Here is a 24,429-nt window from a genome sequence, read left to right on the forward strand (position 1 = left end):
GATATTTCAATGTGCTTCTCCGTCTGTGTGTGCGCCTTGTCTACCTAGGGGCATGATAATACAAACAAACTAATATATGCATGGTGGCAGTCACAACTAAGCTTGACTGGGAGTGGCAATAAACAGCTGAAAGCCACTTTTGAAGAATCAGCCGAATGGCAGTTTGTACCTGAAAAACATTTGTCAGTCAAGATACCAGTTTATCTACCTGTACGCAGGCTGGTGAAGGGTAACGTGAACTGTCCCACAAAGTCGTTCTTGGCCGTGTGGTCGTGGTCCTCGACGACAAAGCGGACCAATGCCAGCTCGGGCACCTGCAGCTGGAAGCTGAGCGTGCAGTCCCATCGTGGGTTGAAGCCTGCATGGGGCGCATAAGAGCAGAGAGAGTCAATATGGCGCAAACGCGTCAGAGAACCAGACATACATGACAGTGTGGTGTGTATAAACAGAGCCAACCACAGTTGCTAATTGGTTCGCTCCTATTGGATCAAATATCCGAAATTGCAATGTCATATCCTTATCCATTACAATGCGGTATCAATAAAACTGGATCCAATATCAACATTGATATGTGTGTTGTGTTGTGATCCAATACACTGCAGCATCGTTACAACTGGATTAAATATCGATATCATGTTTTATCATTATCCTTTACACTTCAGTATTGAAACCACTGGATCAAATGTCAATATTGTGATACATTGTATTGTGTCCCACACTTGTGGTTCGCAAACTTTTTACACTAAGTACTACCTACAAAAACAACTTTGCCAAAATGCAGAAGCGTAGTAAGCCAAAGTGCTCATCAAAAATGACACAGATTTGACTTCCAAGCCACCGTAACATTCAGTTTCAACAACTAACACTGCGCTTAAAATATCTGAAAAAAAACCCAGTTCTTGGATAATGATTCAATTAACATGTAATGCACATACAAAAATAAAAATTGTGGTTAGGCAGTGATTCTTTAGCATACCACTAGAAGGAGCCCACGCACCACAGCCCACATACCGAACTCTTGAGAATCAGTGCACTACAGGATTGATACTAGTTTAAATATCCATATTGTGATATGTTATGCTACAGTTTTAATACAACTGGATCAAATATCAATAATGCCATGTATCGTATCTTTGCGTGTGTAGGCTTTAGTATTGATAAAACTTGGTGAGATATCATTATACCATACAACTGGAAAATAATCGATAGTGTGATTTATCGTTTGTGCTACAGTATTGATACAACTGGATCAAATATTGATATTGCATTATGTCACTGATATGTGTTAACACTACAGCATTGATACAACTGGATAAAATAGTGATGTGACGCAAACATTGGCTTGTTATCTGTTACGCGACTGTATTAATGCAACTGGATCTATTGTGGAACTTGTGATATATTGTTATCCATTATGCTTCAGAAATCAATAGTGTGATCTATCGTATTGGTATCAGAATTGATACAAATGGATCAAATATCGATATTGATTTGTTGCACCTATATCTGTTACGCTTTACAATCGATATTGGGATACCAACGTATCACTATCAAATAGATTGATGTTGTGACACAAACGTATTGTTATCTGCTACGCAACAGTGCCAAGACAACTGGATCAATTATCAATATTGTAAGACGTCGTATCGTTATTTGTTACACTACAATAATGATGCAACTGGATCGAATATCGATAGTGTGTTCCGAACACGGCATGGTTATCCATTACGCTACAGTTATCGATAGAACTATTCCAAATGTGGATATTGTGATATTCATGTTATCTGTTAAAACTACAGTGGCAAGACAATGTTACAGATACTGTGATATATCATATTGCTATCTGTTGCGCAACAGTGTCAAAACAACTGAAGCAAATATCAGTGTTGTGATATGGTGTATCGTTCTTTGTGGCAGTTCCATTTGTAACGTGTTCAATGATTGTTCTGAGTAAAATAACATGAAGGAAGTACCATTGTTGTCAATGCGGTGTGTTTTGTCTCTGGTGTTATCTATGGCCACTCCGTGAATCTCCACCCACACCTGAGGGTCCACAATGGAGCTAGCCTTGTCTGTGTTAATTTTGGGAAGCTGCTGCGCTGATATCACCTGCCCCCCCAAAAAAAACTATTAGTGGTACATTCAAGACATGTGTAAGACAGTATCATTACTGAGTGAAGTTACTCGGATAGTCAGCTGGGTGGGGATGTGACCGGGACCCCCGCCCGTGTTCTCCGGGTTGAAGTCAGACTCGCCGCTGCACAGGAAGCTGGGTTTAAGGACGTAGCCGCAACGGCCGTTGGGCAGAAAACGGCCCTGGTTCAGGTCCATCTGCTCGCCGTGGGTCTGGAAATTTAAAGCCACTGCACACCAGTGGTGGTAAATAAAGTACAAATACTTTGTTACTGTACGTGAATAGATTTTTCAGCTATCTGTACGTGACTATTTATTTTTCTGACAACTTTTTACGTGTATTCCCAAAATTTGAAAACAGCTGTAGTTTCTACTGCTGACTTAATCAAAATAGGCTTGTTACGTACTTTTTTCAACCTCTGCGGCTGACGACGCAATGTATATAAAAAAAAACAAAAACAAAAAAACCTAAATGGAGAGAGCTAAAGTCAACCGCGGTGGAGATCTTCATTGACTGATTAGTGATTCGTGAATTGCAAATGTTCCCTTTTAAGTAAAGGAGTTGAATCAGTGCGTCTGCTATTCCCAGAGTCTATTTTTACAGAGTGTGAGTACCTTTCCCACCTCTGCTGCATAACACGAACAGTGTTAAGAGTGGTGTCGGGAACAATCCGACATGATATCATGACTAGATTTTTCCCAAGAAGTATCACAGCCTTCGGAATTGTAGCGCTTACCCATCTGGCAGCCGGCGTTCCACATTTCCTGCGGATCGTAGTTGGATGACTGCAGGCGCTGTCCGGAGGGGTAGATCCGGCTCAGCTGCCTGCTGTTGTGTCTCACAAAAAGCTTCCCTGAAAAATGGACAAATGAACACTTACACACAAGAGCAGGGGTTACCTCACCATGGGACCCACACTTTGACATGATCAGTCAATTCATATACGATATAAAATTTTGGCAACAAAGAGGACATCTGTTTGGTGTAGTAGCAATACAACTGGATCCAATATCGAAATAATGATGTATTGTATTGCTCTGTTTCAGGGGCTGAGCTATGGGGGAGGCCAGGCACGGCCACCCCCCACGTGTGTCGAGAATAACCTGTAAAATAATGTCCGAGAATTAATCGACACCTGTTTTGATATTCGATTAATCGTTTAGAGTCATTGGATAACTTACAATTGTTCAAATCCTCAGATTTCAGGCTCTCAGCAGTAAATACTCTCATTTCTGTCATGCTTCATGAAAGCAGACTGATTTATCTTTTGTGTTGAATCAAAATAAGACATTTGCAAACATCTTTTACTTTGGAAAACAATGATCAACATTTTTCTCGACCAAACTCGTAACTGAATTATAATCAATTTATAGATGAAAATAATAGGCAGTATAATCTATTGTGAAAATAATGATTTTGTAGATGTAATATTAATAACCTGTACAGTAACTGACATCTACTGAGTTGTTGAACAGGAAGCAGACTCAGAAGTATATATTAAACTAATAGCCCTTCGCATTAATCAGTATCCGAGAGGTAGCTCTCTGTTTCAAAAACGTTAGTGAGTACATCATCACTCCCTCTCATGTGATATTGCTTAATTGTTGTCTATTTGGCTTTGTTTAATCATTAAACAATACCAAATAAATAAAAATAATAGGTTAATAAACAGTAATGAGAATTTTTTTGCAATAAGCTTTAACGAAAAATGATTTTTTTATCCGATTAATCGGTGGAATAATCGATTCTAAAAATATTCAATAGTGGCAGCCCTAGTCTTTATCTGTTACGCTTCAGCATCGATACAACTAGATCAAATATTGATATTGTGATGTGTCGTGTCATTATCAATTATGCTACAGAATTGATACAGCTGGATCGTATTGTTATCAGTTCCAGTACAGTATCAGTACAACTAGATCAAATATCATTATCGGGATATGCTGTATGCCTGTATCGACCGTTTGTTCTCAGATGGATTGTCACTTGGTACCCGAGTCTTTGATCAGCCGTAGGGCGTCGTTCTCGGAGAAGGAGGACATTTCGTCCGGCGGCCTTTCACCCATGTTTGCGAAACCACAAAAGGGGACGCTGCGGCAGTACACCACCAACTCTGACAGCTCCACGCTCAGTTTGGAACACACCTGAGAACAATGAACACATTCACAAGAAACCATTACTGAACATTGCACTAAGGACCCAGCAGATGGAGCTGGAGTGGAACATTCATGGAGACCTTTTTAGGTTTGTTAGGCCTTGGTGGAGGTCGGTCAATGTTCTATTTTTTCCCCCAGGGAATTTTATATTTGGTAAGTGTGGCTAGAACACACAAACAAAGGGGCACATATATGCTACCAACCACCAAGTTTAGTGCAGGTAATTAAAAAACATGTTTTGTTAGGTTATTTTTCGCTCTTTGTTTTAAAATGCTTTTAATCATGTAAAGCACATTGAGTTGCCTTGTGTGTGAAATGCGCAATATCAATAAATTTGCCTTGCTTAACCTATTTTTTGTTCCTTTATTTTACATAATTTCTATTATTTTCAAATATTTTTAGTCTAAGATTTTGCAATATTGACTTTATTTTATATGAGTTTCAAATATTTGTTTAATTTTCATCTAATGTTTGAATTTTAATATGTTTGTTTTTTTCTCATATTTGTCTATTATTTTCTAATGTTTTTATTTTTGTATTTTTACTGATAGTATTTTCTGGCTGGTCTTTTTGACTTTTCCTAATTCTAATTCTCTTTTAAAAAACATTACATTTCGAATATTTTTCTATTTTATAATGTCTTTTGTTGTAAACTTTTATTTTTGTATATGCTATGTATTTTTTACAAATACATTTTTAAAAAATGTAATATTGTTATCAATGTTTTTAAAATATTTTCTGCGAACATCACTGGAAACTGGAACATAACTGGAAATACATACAGACAATAACTTCCCTGGTGGAGGCTGTATATTCACTCCTAATAATTTTTATTCCTTTTTAATGTTTGATATTTTCTGATATTTTGTCGCTTATCCCCACAAGGGTCGCGGGAGTGCTGGAGCCTATCCCAGCTATCATCGGGCAGGAGGCGGGGTACACCCTGAACTGGTTGCCAGCCAATCGCAGGGCACATACAAACAAACAACCATTCACACTGACATTCACACCAACGGGCAATTTAGAGTCTTCAATTAACCTACCATGAATGTTTTTGGGATCTGAGAGGAAACCAGAGTGGCCAGAGAAAAGCCATGCGGGCACGGGGAGAACATGCAAACTCCACACCGGTCCTCAGAACTGTGAGGCAGACACTCTAACCAGTCATCCACCGTGCCGCTGGCAAGGAACAAACAAACAAAATCTATCTTCCTTGGTGGAGGTAAAAACTGCTTATTGTCAGACCTTGGCCGGGTCCTTCTTGGGCGTACTCTTGTTTCCGCCTGCCTGCTCGTCTTCGGAGCTTGAGGAGAAGCTGCCGCAGCTTCCGTTCTTGCCCAGCTGGCCTAGGTGAGGGATCTGCTTCTTCCCTTTTACCAGGATACGTCCCCTCAACTCCTGCAAGTACCACCATGAGGACCACTACTCGAGGAATGCTTTTTACATGAGTGTGTGGTTAATACTTCGGGTGAGGGGAGATCCTTGAGCGTGTGGCCACTGAGTGGCTTGTTGAGCAGCTTGTTGCCCAGTATGGTACGGAGGTGTTTGGTCATGACCACCTGCTGCTCCACGGAGCAATGGTTCTCCAGCGACAAGATCAGAGGGTACGGAGACGTCTAGTGGACAAAAGGCACACACCGTAAACGCTGATAAGACTATAGAGATATTCACACTTAGAGGTGTGTCAACTGAGTTATTTGTACGAGCTTTACACAAATCAAATTCAAGGACTGGTCAAGAATGTATAGGTCAGTTTGAAAGCATTAATGTCCATCATTTAGATCAATCTTAGCATATTTAGATAATTATTTGACTTTGACTTCAAGTTATTACAGGGTGTCAAGCAGGTTTAACGATGCCAAATAATAAAAAAAAAAATTTACAACTTTTTAAAAACACCAATTTAAGACCTCTCATTCACTAGCTAATATTTTTACATTCTAATGCTTTTTTTTTTGGTTTAAAATGTATTTCTAATGTGGTTGTTATGTTATGGTGTACTTTTCATCTAATGTTTGTACATTTTCATCCAATATTTAATATTTGTGTAATATTGTTTTCCTAATATTGTTGACTTAATGTTTTGTATTTCCAGCTAATGGTTTTGTATTCTTTCTATTTGTGTTTTTTTTTGTTTTGTGTTTTGGAGTAATATTTTGTATTTTTGTCATAATGATTTTGTATTTTCTTTCTAAGATTATTGTATAGATAATATCCAGTGGACCCCTGCATATTTGTGGTTTGGCATTCGCAAGTTCACCTTTTCAGATTTTTTGGGGGACCCTATCTCCCGTTTGTCATGGAAACCCACGCTTAGTCCTTATTTTTTTTTTAATCCAATTCCACACTAATTTGCTTTTTTTTTTTTTACCTTATCCCCACTTAGTCACGTTTTTTAAACTTTTATTTTCATGGCAATTATAATGAGCACCAATTATTCGCGGGGTTCTGCTTTTTCGCGGGCCCGGCCCCTACCCCCCGCGACTAGTGGGTGTCCACTGTATATAAATATATACATATAAATGACTATATTTATTTATTTTAGTGTTAATATTGTATTTATTGAATTACAATAATTTATATAAATTGAATTAAATAATACATAGACAAAAAAATAGAAAAATGTATTTGTTTTAATTGACTTTTTTTGTGAAATACTGGAAACACAAGACAAAATTTGAAGCCACTGTCAAGAGTTTGATGTGTGGTCTCACCTTGAAGGCGTACTGTGCGATGGTGACAATGACCTCCTTGAAAGGCACTTTGGAGGTGAGCGTGTGACCATGGTAGATGACCGGCTCGCCTTTATCTCCGTCCCAGCAGTCCAGCTCAACGCAGCGGCAGCCTTGAATTAAAGCCCTGAAAGCACACACAATTTATATTAAAAAAAAAAAAGCTCATTTCGCACTTTAAAGGCTAGGAAAATGATAGCGCTGCGAATACCTGATATAGGGCTCGGTGCTGCTGGCGCTTGTCACTTGGTCCTTGGTGAGGTAGGTGTTGTGCGAGGTGGAGATGAAGTAGTGGGCGAGGGAGCGGCTCATGTCCTGGTAGACTCGGGCGTGCTCCGGGTTCAACACGTCATTCTCCCGCGACAGCATGTACATGGTGAAGCCATTCTGGGTCATGAACTGATTCCTCTGAGCTGCAGCCACAAAGAAAACATGACACATTTTCATTTTTAGGTGGCAGTAAAGCATTCTGAACAGGCCCAAAATGCTATTTAATAAGCGGCAGGCAGGATGCGTTTGGTACCTGGGCCTTCAGTGCGGTTTTACCTTGACTTAATCGACTTTTTAATACCGCCACCATTTATAGAAACCATCCAAAAAAAAAAAAAAACATTTAACGGCAACACAACTGTGCCACGTACTGTGCTGTAGCAGTTCACAATTGATATTTATCTATTGCGTGATAAAAACAAAAAACATTATACTGCTGATTATTAAATGTATTAATGTGTGTAGATTGCTATTGTCAGGATTTCTTGCTATTCCAAGGTTGGTTTTGCTCTGATCAACCAATCATAGGACAGAAAAATGCTCATCTCATCGAAGGGCAGCGCTCTGGCCCTGTACGGACCAATTTGAAAAAGTCTTAAAAATCAACAAAACATTTAATACCAGAATTGCATGGTAGACAGTCACCATGAACGTCACTTGGCATCAGTGATTAATTGATCACAGCGAATTTTCAAAAAGGCTCAAAATGGAGTGCAGTACTCAACTGCCACCAGAAGACAGTGCTGATGATTGGCTCTCAAAGGCCGCTCCTAAAGAAGTGGGAATGGGACGTCGTCGACTGGAAGCTGAGCTACATCTGTGGGACAGCACCTCTCCTCTGGGCGCTGTTGTTCTGCTTAATAGTGTTATTGTAAGGAAACATTTAGAAAGAAATTCTCCCATTCCTTTTAAAAAGAATGTATTAATACAAACAAATTAATAGTAATAATAATAGTTTCCTACCAATTATGGTTAACTTTTACATTTTGAGCACACCCAGAAAATATTTGTGTTCCAAAATCAAGATTGATTTGGACTCAAAATTGTTTGTATGTTCAGTACTTTAATAAAAAAAGAAAAATCTCATTCCTTTAAAAATGTATTGAAGATTTTTTTTCTTCAGTAGAATGGAAATTAACTATTAATTTTGTTTAATTTACCCCATCCCGAAGATAATTAATCAAGGTAGTTATTTTCAGAATGTGCAGCGTTGTCGTCATGTGATAAAAGCTCTGAATACAAACACATTTTTAAAAAAAAAAAAGGAAAAAGAATTTCGTGTTATTCTACATTTTCACCACAAGCAGGTAATGTCAGATCATTAATATTTTTTTGTGAAATCAACATTGAGTGTGGGAACAGGTGTTCAGAAAATTCAGAAATGAATTTTGCCCATTCCTTAAATAATGTGTTAATATGAATGTTTTATTAAAAGGATACAAATTAAGTATCAATGTTGTTAAATTTTTTCCATGCCCAGGAAATGTTTTTTTTTTTTCAAAATGGGCCGTGCTGCCGTCATGTGATCAAAGCCCGGACTATGAAGATCAAAATTATAAATATAAAGCCATTTCTTTTAAATTTACAAAAATCAACTCTTAATTTTGATGAATTTTTCTATTTTCCCCACGCCCGGGAAATGTTTTACGCACCCCAGTCGTTGAGCTCATAGGTGCTGGTAAGGGTCTGCGCGTGGGCCAGGCTGGCGTCCTCCCCCTGGTCTCCCAGGAAGTCTCGCAGCTCCGCGGTGGAGAGCACGCAGCCGTTGCTGGAATAGTGGCGGAAGACAGCGTCCAGCTCGGGCCGGCGCAGCAGCTCCCGGCAGAACTCTTCGATCTCATTGTGGTCCAGACGGCTGTCCCCGGACCGGTCGCACCTCTGGGAATACAAACTCTGTGGATTACTTATTTTAGATTATTTCTATTGGGCAAGGTGCTGCTTATCACGAATAACTGACAAGAGGAGCGATGGTATTTTCCCCCAAAAAACAGGCAAGTCTAACCTGGGATGCCTGGGCGACGTCTAAGTCAGAACGCACCGTTCTCCATCACTTACCAATGCTATCATAGTACTAAAGCCATAATTAAAGTTACCGTCGTAAACCGAAAACCTCATATATTTTGACAAGATGTTCATGACCCACCCAAAATGGCTCCGTGACCCACTTTTGGGTCCCGACCCACCAGTTGAGCATCGCTGATCTACTCAGTCTTCTGCTTCTTAGAGCACAAAGAGGGTAAAAAACAAAACAGGAGAAAAAACGTGATGCTTTTGTTTCGTTGCTTTTTTTTTTTTTTTTTTTTTTTGAGGGGTAGGGAGTGATCCCGATTCCCTGTTGAGAAAGCATCTCCACAGCTGTGTACATCCAGAACATCTCTCAGGGGAGGATGTAGAGCACATTCCATCATCAGGAAGGCGCATAAACCAAAGACCAACTGCTGCAATACAGAGTCAATAAACACTGCAGGCTAAACAGGCTCCAATATCTACTGTATTGATTCCCCCCTGACCTTGAACAAAGAGCGAGCGTACTGCTCACTCAGGTCGATGTTGATCATCTGCAGCAGCCGGCGGACTTCGTCGTAGCTCATCTTGCCGTCTTGGTTCTGATCCGCTCGCCGCAGGTAGCTGCGGATCCAAGTGGAGGGAAAGGGGATTAAGGAAGATAATCAAGACAATGTGGGTCGGACAGAAAAGACCGCTTGACCGACCATGTCAATATGACATCTTAGTCAAGAATATGACCTTGTAGAAAGCAAACACCATTTCTTTTTGTCCCTTAAGGCAGCGTGTCAAACTTTGCTATCCTAATAGTATAATTGCCTAAGTCATTTATAACTTACTGTATACAAAATACCAATGTGCTTGCTAAAATTGTGTTTTTCCTTCATGTCTGCGTAGATTCTTAGTCATCCAGGTCATGGTAATCCCCAAAAGTTGAATCGAGGAAACTTAACGCTGGTTGTATTTGTCGTGTTTTTTCTTTTTTTTCTAAAACATAAAATTACTTCGGCGATTATGCTCTTAGGCTACCGACTTTGTTTCCATCACGGGCCACATCGTAGTTATGGTTGCGCAGCTTGTTATACCTGCTGGTTATAATGTTGAAATTATATAAAGCAATCCAAAACTCACTGTTCTCTATGTTCCTCAGTTTTAACGTCACGGTTCAGTTCATTCTTGTTACAGTAAAGTAAGGGAACAAAACAAAGGCAAAACGAATTGCTTATCTTTTGTGTAAACAGGGACAGATTTAGATCTCATTTGGTATCTGTTGTGTTTTGAACTTGTATTTACTGCTTTTTGTGGAGGTATTTTGCTAAATTTCTTATTTCTAACCATAGGTCATACGAAAGTGAATGCTGAGAAGAAAAATCGGATGATGACTATTAAAAAAAAGCTTAAAATCATAGAAAAACATGAGCGAGGTTTGCATGGATAGTTGAATTGCCGACGCAGTACAAGTGTATTTCTTCTACATTATGTACTATCCTGAAGCAGAAGGAGTTGATGAAGGCCATTATGCTATTCAAGGGTGTTCAAAAGAAATTCTAAGCTGGACCGTTGTCCATGAAGATAGAGAAGATGCTGAAAGTAAGGAAAGCTTGGTGAAAAATGTAAAAAAAAAAAAAGATTTTTTAAATGCACAAGATTCAAGTCTCTGTAACATGGAAAATAATTGTATTTTAAATTGAACACACCACAGAGACGGGTGCTGTTCACAATCCTGCCAAATTAGTATATAAAGTATATACAATAAAATGAGGCTTCAAAATCATGAAAAATCACGATGAAACGACGCTACGCTCAGCTGTCAATCAAACACCAATACTACGACGTGAAAAATGTATGTTACTTCATCTAGCATTTTTCTTAAGCCTACACCCAACATCACGTTTGAAACGCAAAAATATATTCACTCAAAGCCTTCAGTGGCTGGAATATATCCCACTAGCTAGCTCGCGAGCTAGCTAGTGGGCTTCCGGGGTTCTTCTCGGCCTGCGGACCGGCGGCGGGGTTGTCCGCAGCATCACCTCCTCGCTTGGGAATTTAAATAACAACCCCGAGCTCTTCTGTAAATTGTGGCCTTCATTTTGATGGTGTAGGCATAGCTAGCTCGCTTGCTAACTGTACGCCGTAGTGGTAGAAATGTGCCAAGTAATAATAACTGAGTCACTATCACACGGATAACCGTCGATGTGGGCGGCACGGTGGCCGACTGGTTAGAGCGTCAGCCTCACAGTTCTGAGGGCCCGGGTTCATTCCCCGGTCCCGCCTATGTGGAGTTTGCATGTTCTCCCCGTGCCTGCGTGGGTTCTCTCCGGGCACTCCGGTTTCCTCCCACATCCCCAAAACATGCATTAATTGGAGACTCTAAATTGCCCGTAGGTGTGACTGTGAGTGGGAATGGTTGTCTGTTTGTATGTGCCCTGCGATTGGTTGGCAACCAGTTCAGGGTGCCCGATGACAGCTGGGATAGGCTCCAGCACGCCCGCGACCCGAATGAGGAGAAGCGGCTCAGAAAATGGATGGATGGATGAACCGTCGATGTGAACGAAGCCGCTCAAGTTTTTATAGAGTGGGAGGGGCGACTCACTCAAAGCGCGTCACCGGGCGGTGTTTTAGTCACGGCCAAAACTGAAATGGTGAAAAACAGTTCAACGCTACAGTCTCCACATCTCAGCACATATTTTCAGCAATTATCTTCAAACATGGATACTGTATTTTGAAACAAATCTCTGAATTCACATTACAGGGTCATAAAAGATACTATGCTGTTGACGTCGAATCTGCGCAACATTTCCACAAAGGATATTGGTCCAGTTTCTCCTTCTGCGTCATGTTGGCGACACGCTCCTTCAGGGTGCGCAGGCCTCGCACCCAGCGCTGCGCCTCGTCCTCGCACGGGCACAGCAGGTCCAGGCTCTTGCGCGCCCCTCGGAAGACCACCGTGAAGCAGTGGCTGTCCGGCACCGAGCCCGAGATCCGGCGCAGCGCCTCCGACTGGCAGCCCTCGCGCACGCATTCCACCTCGGTCACCGCGACTGGAGACAGAGGAGTCAAAATGAATGACATTACAATGACTAGAGAAGGCATATGGTCACATACAATAGCGCCTTGGCTGCAAGTAAAAATAAGCCAGGACAGAAAGGTTTGAGGTTCAGGTGTCAAAGGAATTTTTTAGGGAATCATAAATTCCACTGTGCACATGGTAAGTTGATGGCAAATAGCATGCACTTCACCTTCTGCTGCTCCACACAGTCATCTAGGGAATGACTTCATGTCTCATTTTGGTCAGACTGGCACATGCACGCACAAAGCACATGCACATGCACATGCTTTATGGGCAAAAGGATTGGACATCTCCAGGAAGTGAAGTTTGTTTTTGCCATGAAAATTACACGTTTTGTCACAAAGTCTCTATATTACTCAAAGAAAACACAATATTTAGCGATAAAATGCAACATTCTTAACCCCCCCCCCAAAATTAGAATATGCCATGGAAACTATATATTTTGAAAAAGAAATGACAGTTTTTGACATGGAAATGATTCACCGTGTTACAAAACCACTATATTATTCTACAACAACAATATTTTGCCATGAAATGCAATACATTACCACAAAAACACTAGATTATGTGGTCAAAACTTTATAATTTGCCCCCCAAAAATGCTATTTTTTAATCCACAAAAACGACTATTTACCAAATAAATGCTTTATTTGACTAAATAAAAAACTATTTTGCCAGAAAACACTAGATATAGCCATGGATCTAATATACTTTGACTCAAAAATGCTACTTTTTACCATGAAAAGATCACATTTTGTCACAAAAAAAGGAAAATGTCACGTTTGCACACTCACTCTCATTGAATAGCATGTGAATGTGCCTCCTAACTTTTGTCTGGTACTGAGTTGTATCTTAACACTTTTTTCCATATATGTATTTACTTCAGACCTGCTGTGTGTAAACTCAATCTGTCATCCTAATAACCTCATTCTCTCCCCTGGTCTCATGAAGCGTCTTCAAAACTACCTCGCTTTTTTGACGGGTACGTGACAAAAGTAACACGCGTGTGTGTGTGTGCGTGCGTGCGTATGTAGGTGTCACATCGAGCCGGCGCGCCGGAATGCGGCCGTCACATCACACCCATCTGTATATCAGCGTGTGGTGAGACGAGCGCTGTGATCTTAAAAGGTCCATAGAGGCATGCTTGGAGAAGTTTGGTGTGTAAGAACAAGCCCGTCAAATACGTTTTGGAGATGAATGGGAACTTTAGCATCTTACCATCTGTACTTTAAGTACTTTCCCAATTGTATGAATACTGAAAATAAATTAACTTTTCTCCCATACTCTGATTTATTAAGATGTACCTGCAGATATTTTGCCATAGAAACGCAGGTGGTAAATGACAAAATGTCTATTGGTGCCATCCACTCACTGGACACTTGATTAGGTACACCTTTACACTCTATTATAACACAATCCTACTTTTATCCTTGGGGGCATCCCCTTTCACCTCTTCTGATATGGCTTCAGTTTCCTCTGCATGAAAACCTTTTCATTGTTGCCGGGCTATTCTTATGCATGAGCACTTTCCATTCTCCCTTTTTCCGGAGCGCTCCTCATGCCCGCTTCCTCCTCACGCTCTATGGGGTGTATTATACTCCCACAGCTAGGCCATTCCAAGCCTTGTGGTCAACTCTATGGATTATATCTATTGTGCCAGGTGGAGGTTATCATAAAAAAGAAGCCACTTCATGAATTATATCACTCGTACATTGCTCATCTGTCAGCGAGTGTGCGGTGGACTTTTTGACTGTGTGTATTACAGTGGAACCGCGGTTTTCATGATTCATCCTTTTTAAGTCTTGACTTAAAACCGAAGCGTACGAAGACCAAAGCAATATTTCCCATAGGAAATAATGTAAATCCAATTAATCCATTATCCAAACCCAAATTATTACCAAAATTACATTTTATAGAGAATAACTATGACTTTTCATACAAAAAACAGTGTGAAATAAATGACTAATGAAGTGGACAAATGAACATTTAACGTCATTTGCACATACAGCAAGGAGGGGAGAAAGGGGAACCAATTAGTTGTTTCTATCATGTTTCTCACCCATTTATCAAATGGCTGGCACGCGGAACTATCTGTCGTATTGTGTAAAAAGGGTTCAACAGACGACAAGGCGTATCCCACAATGCAAGTTTTTATTAACAACTCAAGGCGTAGCCTCCCAGTCTTCTCGGAAACACTCAGGCAACATGAATGTAACACATCCTCTCAAAAGCCAGGCCTACAAAATCAAAGCAGACTAGTGTACGAGCAGTTTCACCACCAATGGTGGCTTATCCAACAGGGTCCCAAGGTCAAAGGTCCCTTTGTATTTCTTGTAGTTCTATGTATTTCTAATGTGCATGGTGATATACTCACACGTCTGGCGGGCTTTGGCCTTGCGGGAGCTCTTCGACGACTCGCACCACACAGTGAGGCCGTCCTCCAGCAGGCGCAAATTCCGGCTCTTCTGCCATCTTGGAGAGCGCACTTTCACCATGTTGGAGCCCGCCATCATCACGCGCACGTCCTCGTTGTCCAGCAGACCTTAAACACACACGAAATAGTCCTCACGTTAGTAGCGTAACGTTAGCCTTCGAAAAAAAGAATTCTCTTTGACAAAAGTGTCCCTGTTGATTTTTGTGGAATTCAAAAGACCATGTGGATGACCGTATAGCTTTACTGAGAGCTTGCATTTATCTGGTACACTTTTGGGTTTTGGAAATGGACCAAAAAGAAAATCCTTTCAGACTCACTGGATAATATCAGTGAAGTTGTTTTTGTTGATTTTTGATGGACTCGAATGAAGATGTGGATGACCACAGCTTTTAACTTTTTACATGGGGTACTTTTGGTTTTCGTTTTAGAAACGTAACCAAAAAAATTAATAATAATAATAATAATAGCATACCTCAACGCAATGGTGCAGCTGTAGATTTTTGATCAATTCAAATGACTATGCGGGCCACTGCATAACTTTCTACAGAGTATGCAATTGTCTGGCTTACATTTGCGTTTTGGAAAACAATAAACAAATAAATAAATGAAAAAGTTGTGTTAGTTCATTTTTTTATGGATGTTAATGATCATCATTTGGGCTAGTTTTGGGGTTCAAGTAAAAAAAAATATCACATTTAATTGTGGTAAAATGATCAAGTGGCGTTAAACAGAGGAAGTGTTCACATTCAAGCCAAAAAAAAACTACATGAATACAATTTTAAACCGGAACACCGTTGCTAACTTCGGCACCCGACTGCAGTTTGGGAATACATGTGCTGGAATGGTATATTTGCTGTAAAAACATGCACATTTACACACCGCCTTTCATAAATATTGACTATGTTTATCCCTAAAATTGGAGTGGCACAAAGACTTTTTTGTGAAGTTGTTGCAGCATGGTTTTGTGAGGGAGCAGAGGGCCGTAACCCAGGTGCCACATAAAGAGCTTTTTCGGACGCCGGGAGGAGAAAACATGTTTATGTCACCAGAGTCTCTGCATTGAGATGCTAGAAAAGGCCAAAAAACCACATGGCTGACCGAGTGTAAATCAGTCACTATTGTATGCAGATTTATTTGTCTCCGGCGGGACAGGAGCCTGCCAAGGAAAAACGAGGGCTGGAGTTAACGTTTTAGGACGCCAACGTCCGCTCTGAATGAACGACTTCTGCCTCCACGCATGGAAATGTAATCACCGATAAACTCCACATGCAAAAAAAAAAAACAAAGAAAGAAAACATGGAGGGTTGGGATAAAGGAAAGGTCATTTCGCAACAACTATGAAGGAGAAAGTGAGGGTTGAAACAAAAGATGTCAAATCAAAGGCAACAATGGTGTGAAATTATGATGCTAACCGTAGAACAGGAAATGGAGTTCACGGCGGCGGAGGACACACACATCTCAGTCCTGGTTTGCGCAGTACTAATATGCACTAATATAGTAATTATAGAGTAGTAATAAAGAAAACTCTAATACAAAATTATACATTAGAATAAATTAAGTGCCTGCGTGGGTTCTCTCCGGGCACTCCGTGGGTTCTCTCCGGGCACTCCGGTTTCCGCCCACATCCCAAAAACATGCATGGTAGGGCTAATTGACAACTCTAAATTGCCCGTAGGTGTGACTGTGAGTGCGAATGGTTGTTTGTTTTTATTTGCCCTGCGATTGGCTGGCAACCAGTTCAGGGTGCGCCCCGCCTCCTGCCCGATGATAGCTGGGATAGGCTCCAGCACACCCGCGACCCTAGTGCGGAGAAGCGGCTCAGAAAATGGACGGATGGGTGGATAATAGAGAAGGGAAAAAAGAATTAAATGACAATAAATGATTTTTTTTAAATGTACAAAATAGCAATAGTGAACAGAATTAAATGGAAGGTAATATATTTAGTAAAATAAAACAATAAGCAAATGAATAACATTGTATCGTATTCCTAGATAAATAACTAAATTAAATGCCATGTGGTTTAAATAATAATAAAAAATAATTAATACAAATGGAAAATTAATAGTATATCGGATGAGGATAATAATAATAATAAATGAATATTACAGTACAGTATAATATTAACAGATAAGGAAGAGCACAACGTACAGTGGAAATCGGCTTCTGCACAATCGCAAATCATCAGAGTTAAGGTGATTACACGTTTTAATGTTCTACTATGAACAGCATTCATCGTATTTTCTACACTTTTGTGATTGTGATAGGTAAGAAGGCTATCTTAAAATTGACTGGCACAGTTTGATCCTGCAACTCAATAATAAAATGTGATTTCCTATAGGAAAACTCTTAATCTGGTGCTGGACTGGATTGGGTTCCACATAGGTGTTGTAGTGTTGTCCCTACAAAGGCGCCTTTGTTATCTGATTTTGGAACTGAAAAGAGTGTTTACGCAGCTTTCGTTCCAAAGGTTCAAAACACACACAGTGGACTCTTTATCGTTTCTTTATTTTAAATACACATCCTGCGTGGGGAAAAGCTGCATTTTTAGCAAGCTTTTTCCAGTAGCTGCGCTTAAGGAGGCCTGTTGCTTTTCGGCTATGCATGGCCGCTCTGTTTGCCGGTGTGAATGGCAGCGAGGACAAAAGGAAAAGGCTCCTGAGTCTTTCCAGAGCACTTCCATGTCACATAACTCCCGGTGGCTCCGTCTTACCTAGATTTGTGAGACGCTTGGATAAGGCCGGCGCATTCTAACGCTTTAATTACACTAACTCCTTTGGAGGGCTTCATAGAAATAAGCTCCCCCGTCCCCCTTTTCTTCGCCCCGATGGACACAAACAACCGCCCCCCCACACACACACCCCTTGCCAGGCCCTCGGTCCAAGCTGTTACCACATGCGAGGCATTCCCACATTAACTTGCAGGTCAGTGACACCAACGTTAAGCTGGCCAAACAGCCAAGGCCTGTGTTTCAACACTGTACATTGCAAAGCATTTCTCACTGTACCAAAGCCCCTTTTCTGGTTGCAGCTTTGTGTGATTTCTATTGTGCAAAGTGGCGGATAGTACGAATAACTGGCAAAAGGAGCAATCACAGGATGTGTATATTGAGCAAACTCATGTGCCAGAGTGTGTTGACGACTTTTTTTGTACATTATTACTAGTTGTTGGGTTTATTTCTATTGTACAAGGTGGTGGTTATCATTAATGATCATAATTAACTGACGAGAGGAATAATGGCATTAATCCTAGGACAAGTATGTACGTTATGCGTATCTGTCTGTGTGTGACCAGTCCTGCTGTGGCCTTTTTTTTTTTTTTTTTTACTGTATGGGTTATTTCTAATCGTTCGGTTCCGTCGGTTTCTGGCATTGTCTTGATTTCCACTGTGCAAGGTGGCAATACTGGCGAAAGGAGACTTAATTTCCACTGTGCAAGGTGGCAATACTGGCGAAAGGAGACTTAATTTCCACTGTGCAAGGTGGCAATACTGGCGAAAGGAGACTTAATCACATAAATCATATAGCACATGTATATTTTGTGCACGACAATGCTAGGGACTTTTTTTGCATCATTTCTAGTGACTCTGTTTATTTCTATTGTTCAAGGTGGCAGTTACCAATAAGAACCGGTGAGAGGAGCAATTGCAACGGGCCACCTCAATGCTCCACTGAGAATGTGGTCGAATTTTTTTGTTGTTGCGTATTATTTCTAGCCATTTTGTGAATTTCTATTGTGCAAGGCCCAGGTTACAATGGAAAACTGTTGTGACGAGCAATTGCATTAATCATAAAACTGCGCGTGCAAATTGCGCGTGTGGCCGTGGGTGACTGAGCATATAAATTATTTCTTTCTAGTCGTCATATTTATTTCTATTGTGCATGTTGTATGCTCCCTTCTGCGTCTGGTGGTGTTTTCTGTCCTAATAAACACATTCAGATGGGCTGCTACTCTTGAAAAGAACGTGCAAAGGAGGGGTGACCATGGTGTCGAGGCAGCAGAGCTATGGGGTCTTTATTTTCATGCTCGGCTGCAGAGAATCTCCCTTGGTGTGCGACCGCCCACCCCTCTCTTAGACATGCCGGCTGGCTAGCAACCACACTGGCACATCCAAAGCAGGGTGATCAACGTGAGAGAGAAAAACATCATCGGGTGCACATGAGTAATAGCCTGAGCGCGGTCCGGAGCAACTCCGCCTGAGGCCCGGTTCGGGTTTCCCTCGGTATAGGGAGCGCCACCAGAGCTGGCGGGCCAAAGGATCGCACACTTGCATAAATATAGACAAATTAAAGGTGTCGTTGATACCGCTGCTGTGGCACTTGGGCCTGCGTGAGACGCGGTGGGCGCAAAAGTAGGGCAGCTGTCCGCCTGGCTTAAGTCCGGTCTGGAGAACGGCCGGAGGAAGTCTGAGCAAAAAGTCTGAGCAAGGTGAATATTAAAAACAGGGGGGCGGGGGGTCTTTTAGTTTTCAAACCCCTAAGAGGACCTTACGTAATATAGTCTGGCAAATAAATATTTTTTTGGGGGGCTTTAGTATGCTGTCGAGTTGAGAGAAGACAAAATTGTCTTCGTTTACAAACACATGCTAACACTTTTGAACACATGCTAACACTTTTGAAGACTAAACAGTATTTGATTCTAATTTAAAACACGTATATTAAATCTTTTTGAAGACTCTCAATTGTCTGTGGATCATAAAAACATGTTTGGGTTATTGAAGATGCAAAATTGTCTTTGATGTTTAATAAAACATGTATGTACATTCTTTGAAGACTGAGACTAAAACATCTTACATTTGTTGAAGACAAATTTCTCTTCATAAGATAAGCGCCGATCATCCTTTAATGATGTTCCATAGGGAAATTCAGGTGTTGGTTATGGGTTACAAAAAGAAGTTAGAATCATTAACAATGATAAATTGTCTTCAAAAGTTTACAAAGCATGCACGTTACACTCTTTGAAGGTTGAATAGTTTTTTGTTTTCCCTTTTCAAAAAAATGCTTGATGTTTATGAAAACATGTTACAATCTTTGGAAGACTTTAAATTGTCCTTAATGCTTATAAAAACATGTATATTAAGTTCTTTGAAGACCAAATTGGTTTTTTTTGAGGTTACAAAAACACGTTAAGGTCACTAAAGATCAATGTTGACAAAACCTGTTACAGGAAGTCCTCGAGTTACAACGTACTCGAGTTACGACGTACTCGACCTACTTTCGACTTTACGACGTCCGTGCCTCGTCCGCCATTTTGTCCCCAGCACCATAGTGTTTCTACCTAGCTAGTCCATAGTGCTTGTCTGCGTTGTTGCCCCAGGAGTATCTTTGCCTTTTTCGCCCTCCTTTTTTCACACACTCAGCAGTAATGGTAAGTACATCATCTTATTTTTTTTTTATTTTAATGTATCTTAGTTTCTTTATACGAAGTGTTAACCTTTCCTGCTACGGTCACCTGACCGTGGTCGGGAGACGCAGGGCCGAGGTTGTCCTCCTCGGGGTTAACTCCCTTCTCTCGTTGCACAGCTGAGCTGGGTGGCGGCAACAATAAAGGCACGAAGCACCGATTTGCTGCTTTAATGGCTTTATTAGCTCTTCTGCACATTCAACGTCAACGGGTCCTCCGCTAATCGCTACTCTTCCCCGGTCGCCGTCACTCCACACTCGCACCTGCGCGCACTCCTTCCTCCTTCACAGTCCCGTCTCACTCACACATCGACGCACACGCCCACACACACTGAGCTCGCTGTCACAATCACGTGGGACAATACCCATAACAGAAGTATTTCGACGTAAATTTCAACTTTAACGGTGAAATCCAACTTGCGCGGAAATTCGGGTTACGTCGCCAGCATAGGAAGGGAACTTGTTTGTAAATCGAGGACTTCTATATTCTTTGAAGACTAAATTGTCGGTGTGTTTACAAAAATATCTGTCAAGTTCTCTCAACTGTCTGACTTTTACGAAGAAATGTTACATTCTTTGAAGACTAAATGGTCTTTGATGTTTACAAAAAACATATTTAAAGATAAACTTTCTTCAAAATGTACAAAACAAGTGTGCCAAGTTTTTGTTTTTTAGTCTGCACATTGGGTATTAATTAAAAAGGCCCTACCCTGAGAAGATCCATACATCATCTTCCACAATTTGTCACTGTGCCACCAAGTAGGCAACAGGAAATGTCCAAAGATGACATGTATTACTCTCGAAGGGGAATAATTGGATCGCTTCCATATAAACACAGTAGGTATATTAGGCAGATGTTGATTTGCATAGCACGTGAGTTTTCATTTGAAACGTCAAAGTGACTGTCGGGGAGTCATTGTGAACTCTTTTGACTAATAATTACAGGAGACTTGAACACTCAACTTGAGTCAGATCACAGCTTGGAAGAGGTGTGTCAAAGTTCAAAGAAGAAGATCACCAGCACATTGGATTTGCGATAAATGAATCCACCGGCTGGATATTGTTTTTTTTTAATTATCCACTGCATTCCACATACTGTGAGGAGCCAGCAGCAGCTCTGAGGTCAAACACGCACGCACATGCGCGCGCGCAGACACACACACACGAGTACCTAAAGCACAATAGATGTTTGCATAAAACTCCAGCTTAGGCTGGCAGTCGCCACTTCCACTGACGAGCCCTGAGCTATTACACATTTATTTAGAATGCGAGTGGGGATGCATAATCAAAATCAGAATTAGAATGATCTTTATTTGCCAATTATGTCAAAACCCCACAAGGAATTTGTCTCCGGTAGTTGGAGGCGCTCTCGTACGACAATAGAGAGCCATTTTGACAAAAAAAATACTTTTGAGACATTAATTCAACATTATTTGACAAACAGTCTGACTATGCGACAACACAAAGATACCACATTGTTTACTATGGATGCTTTTTTATGTCTATCCAAGACTGTGCTGAATACATTGCGACCTCTGAGTCGTATAATTTGACCACAATTGTTGGGGGGGAAAAATAAAGCACTAAAATCAAGCATCAACTACAACTCAAAATTGTTTTCATAGGCTTCAAAAACACATTAGGTTCATTAAAGGCCACTAAATTGTCTTCAGTGTTTACAAAATATGTATGTTGAGTTAGTTGAACACTAAACTGTCTATGATGTTTACTCAACATTATGTACAGGACTGAATTGTTTTTGTGTGTTATAAAAACGCGTCGGCTCATTGAAGATGCGTAAGTGTCTTTGATGTTTGCAAAACATTTATGTTGGGTTCTTTGACGGCTAAACTGTCTTTGATCTTTACAAAAACAATAGGTTCATTGACAAGACAAATTGTCGTCAAACAAGTCCATCAAGTTCACTGAAGAATAAATTGTACTTGAGGTTTACAAAAACATGTGCAGTGTATGTCTAGTTCATTGAAGACTATATGGGCTTTGATTTTACAAACAAGTATGTCAAGATAATTGAAGACTAAGACTACTATTGTATTTGATGTTTACACTGGTAGGACAGTTAAATGTTTGGAAAAAATATATATAATTCTGCAACACAAATTACGCATCATGTCTTTGTCAATTCTCAATAAAGTGAAGGTGGCATACTATTGTTTTTGGTTAAGAATGGTCAAAATGAAAAAAAATGGGCCTTAAAACATTGCCAGTGTAGTTTGCCAATGAACATCCTTTTTCATCGCCGCCTCTGTATTTCGCAGATTAGCCCTCTATGTCTTAACTAGATAACCTCACAGGATGTAAAGTGCATTTTGTGTTTGTGTTAAAAGTGTGATTCAAAAGTCCTCCCCCCGGACTACGGTAGCACATGCTGCGAAAAAGTTATTTGGACATCCGGCCACTCCTCAAGGGGTCTTGACAGGTGCTCCTGTAGCTAAGCAGGTGTCTATTTTAGGTGGGTGGGCTTGCATGTGGGGTGGGTGTGTCAACGGTGAAATCAGAGGAATAAAAACATGACCCCCCCCCCCCCCACCCCATCCCCCCCGTTCAAGATGGCCTATGCCCACACATACTTACTGTCCATTAGATTACAGTGCTTGTTATCTGGCAGCTCATCAAACGAGGGCTTCCTGAGTTGGATTAACCAAGTGTGCACGACGCAGCATATCAATCAGTATGTTGCTACAGCTAAGCATGACATAAAATGCAGAGTGCCTTAACAAATGTACGAGACCACCTGTTTGTCTCAGAGACCATCCAGCGTCATGTCGTTTAGTAGCTTTAATGATGACTCTTTCAATTCAATTTAGCTCAATTAGAGACTACGTGGCCTTGTGATTGTTTGCAAACCAACTTAACTTCGACTCAAGAGTCTTCAAAGAACATAAAGATGCACATTTTGTAAACACTGAAGACAATTTGAGAATCTAAATTGAGAGAACCTGCAGTGTTTGTCAACATCAAAGACATTCTAGTCTTGAAAGAACATAACATACCTAAAAAAAATGTAATTGGCGTCAGGCAACATACATGCTTCTGTCAACATTAAAGTATTAAAAATCCTCAAAGTTTCAGAGACAATTTAGTCTTCAACTAACTACACTGTTTTGTCCACATCAATGACAGGTTAGAGCATTTAAAGAATTTGATTCGTCAAAGACAGGTTGGATTATTCGAAGAGCTTGACGCACATATTTTGTAAACATCAAGTAACCTTTAGTTCTGTGTTTGTAACCCACAAAATCAATGTACTCTTCAACCAGTTTTTCACCATCAAACAATTTACTTGATTCCAAAAAGACTGCATTAACACACTTCATGATGAAAACCTTACATGTTGTCAACATCAAAAGCAACTTCGAGTCTTTGAAGAACTTGACATACATGTTTTTGTAAACCTCAAAGACAATTTAGAGGCTTCAAGGAACCTACAAATGCTTTTGTAAAGCATCAGACAATTTGGTCTTCAAAGAACTTCATACACGTTTGAAAACATGAAAAACAATTTGCCCGTGTTTTTGTACACCACAATGGCAATGTAGTCATCAAAGAGCGCGCATTTTGTAAACAGCAATGATAATTTACCGCCTTCAAATGACCTCATGTGTTTGTACAAAGCTATTTAGCGTCTGCAAAGGACTTAAGATACATGTTTTTGTCAACATCAAAGACAATTAATTAATTGTTAATTAATGAATTAACAATTCTTTAATGAAGCTACCGTAACGCTGAAATTAAAAGAATCTGCATTAATGCACTTTATGAAGCCGGATGGTCTCAGACTGAGACAAACCTTACCACATTTTTATTAATATAAAGACAATTTTGTCTTGAAAGAATTTAACATTTTTCTTCAACATCAAATATCTTCAGAGAACACATACATGTTTTTGAAAAATAACTAAAATTTTCTTTTTTTTTTTTAAATATCAAAGGCAATTTACTCTATGTGGGTCACAAAAGATGATAGTTTAAACCACTGCAGACACTTGTAATCTAAAGTGTCTTAGAAAGTTGCAAAAATACAACCGACTTGTCTTTGATATTTACAAACACTCTTACCAACATTTCGAATTGGATCTCCTTTTCCGATCGTTTTGTAAGCCACTTGTGTTATATCGGTTATGTTATGCAAAATGTATAACATTTCAACGTGTGCAGGTGGTCTCCCAGATGCTCTTCGCTCTTTTGCACTATTTGCAACAGGAATGT

The 24,429-nt window shown here is 40.3% G+C and overlaps 1 protein-coding gene across 7 annotated transcripts in view; it reads right to left on the reverse strand.

Annotated features, from left to right (window-relative positions):
* plcd3a (phospholipase C, delta 3a) overlaps window positions 1–24,429 on the reverse strand; it is a 31,754-nt gene that overhangs the window by 1,654 nt on the left and 5,671 nt on the right. For 6 of the 7 annotated variants that reach the window (XM_061700443.1, XM_061700447.1, XM_061700445.1 and 3 more), the window contains 13 exons: window positions 14,741–14,908; window positions 12,064–12,337; window positions 9,803–9,920; window positions 8,945–9,170; window positions 7,234–7,435; window positions 7,005–7,149; window positions 5,754–5,906; window positions 5,536–5,688; window positions 4,128–4,278; window positions 2,871–2,987; window positions 2,185–2,363; window positions 1,974–2,109; window positions 209–358 (listed from right to left, as the gene is read on the reverse strand). In XM_061700443.1, coding sequence (XP_061556427.1) covers window positions 209–358; window positions 1,974–2,109; window positions 2,185–2,363; window positions 2,871–2,987; window positions 4,128–4,278; window positions 5,536–5,688; window positions 5,754–5,906; window positions 7,005–7,149; window positions 7,234–7,435; window positions 8,945–9,170; window positions 9,803–9,920; window positions 12,064–12,337; window positions 14,741–14,908 — 2,172 coding nt within the window. Of the gene's footprint in view, window positions 1–208; window positions 359–1,973; window positions 2,110–2,184; window positions 2,364–2,870; window positions 2,988–4,127; window positions 4,279–5,535; window positions 5,689–5,753; window positions 5,907–7,004; window positions 7,150–7,233; window positions 7,436–8,944; window positions 9,171–9,802; window positions 9,933–12,063; window positions 12,338–14,740; window positions 14,909–24,429 lie in introns of all 7 variants that reach the window. The other variant, XM_061700449.1, reaches the window with a different exon arrangement.

Source organism: Phycodurus eques, chromosome 16, assembly GCF_024500275.1.
Source record: "Phycodurus eques isolate BA_2022a chromosome 16, UOR_Pequ_1.1, whole genome shotgun sequence".
In the NCBI taxonomy this organism is placed as follows: Eukaryota; Metazoa; Chordata; class Actinopteri; order Syngnathiformes; family Syngnathidae; genus Phycodurus; species Phycodurus eques.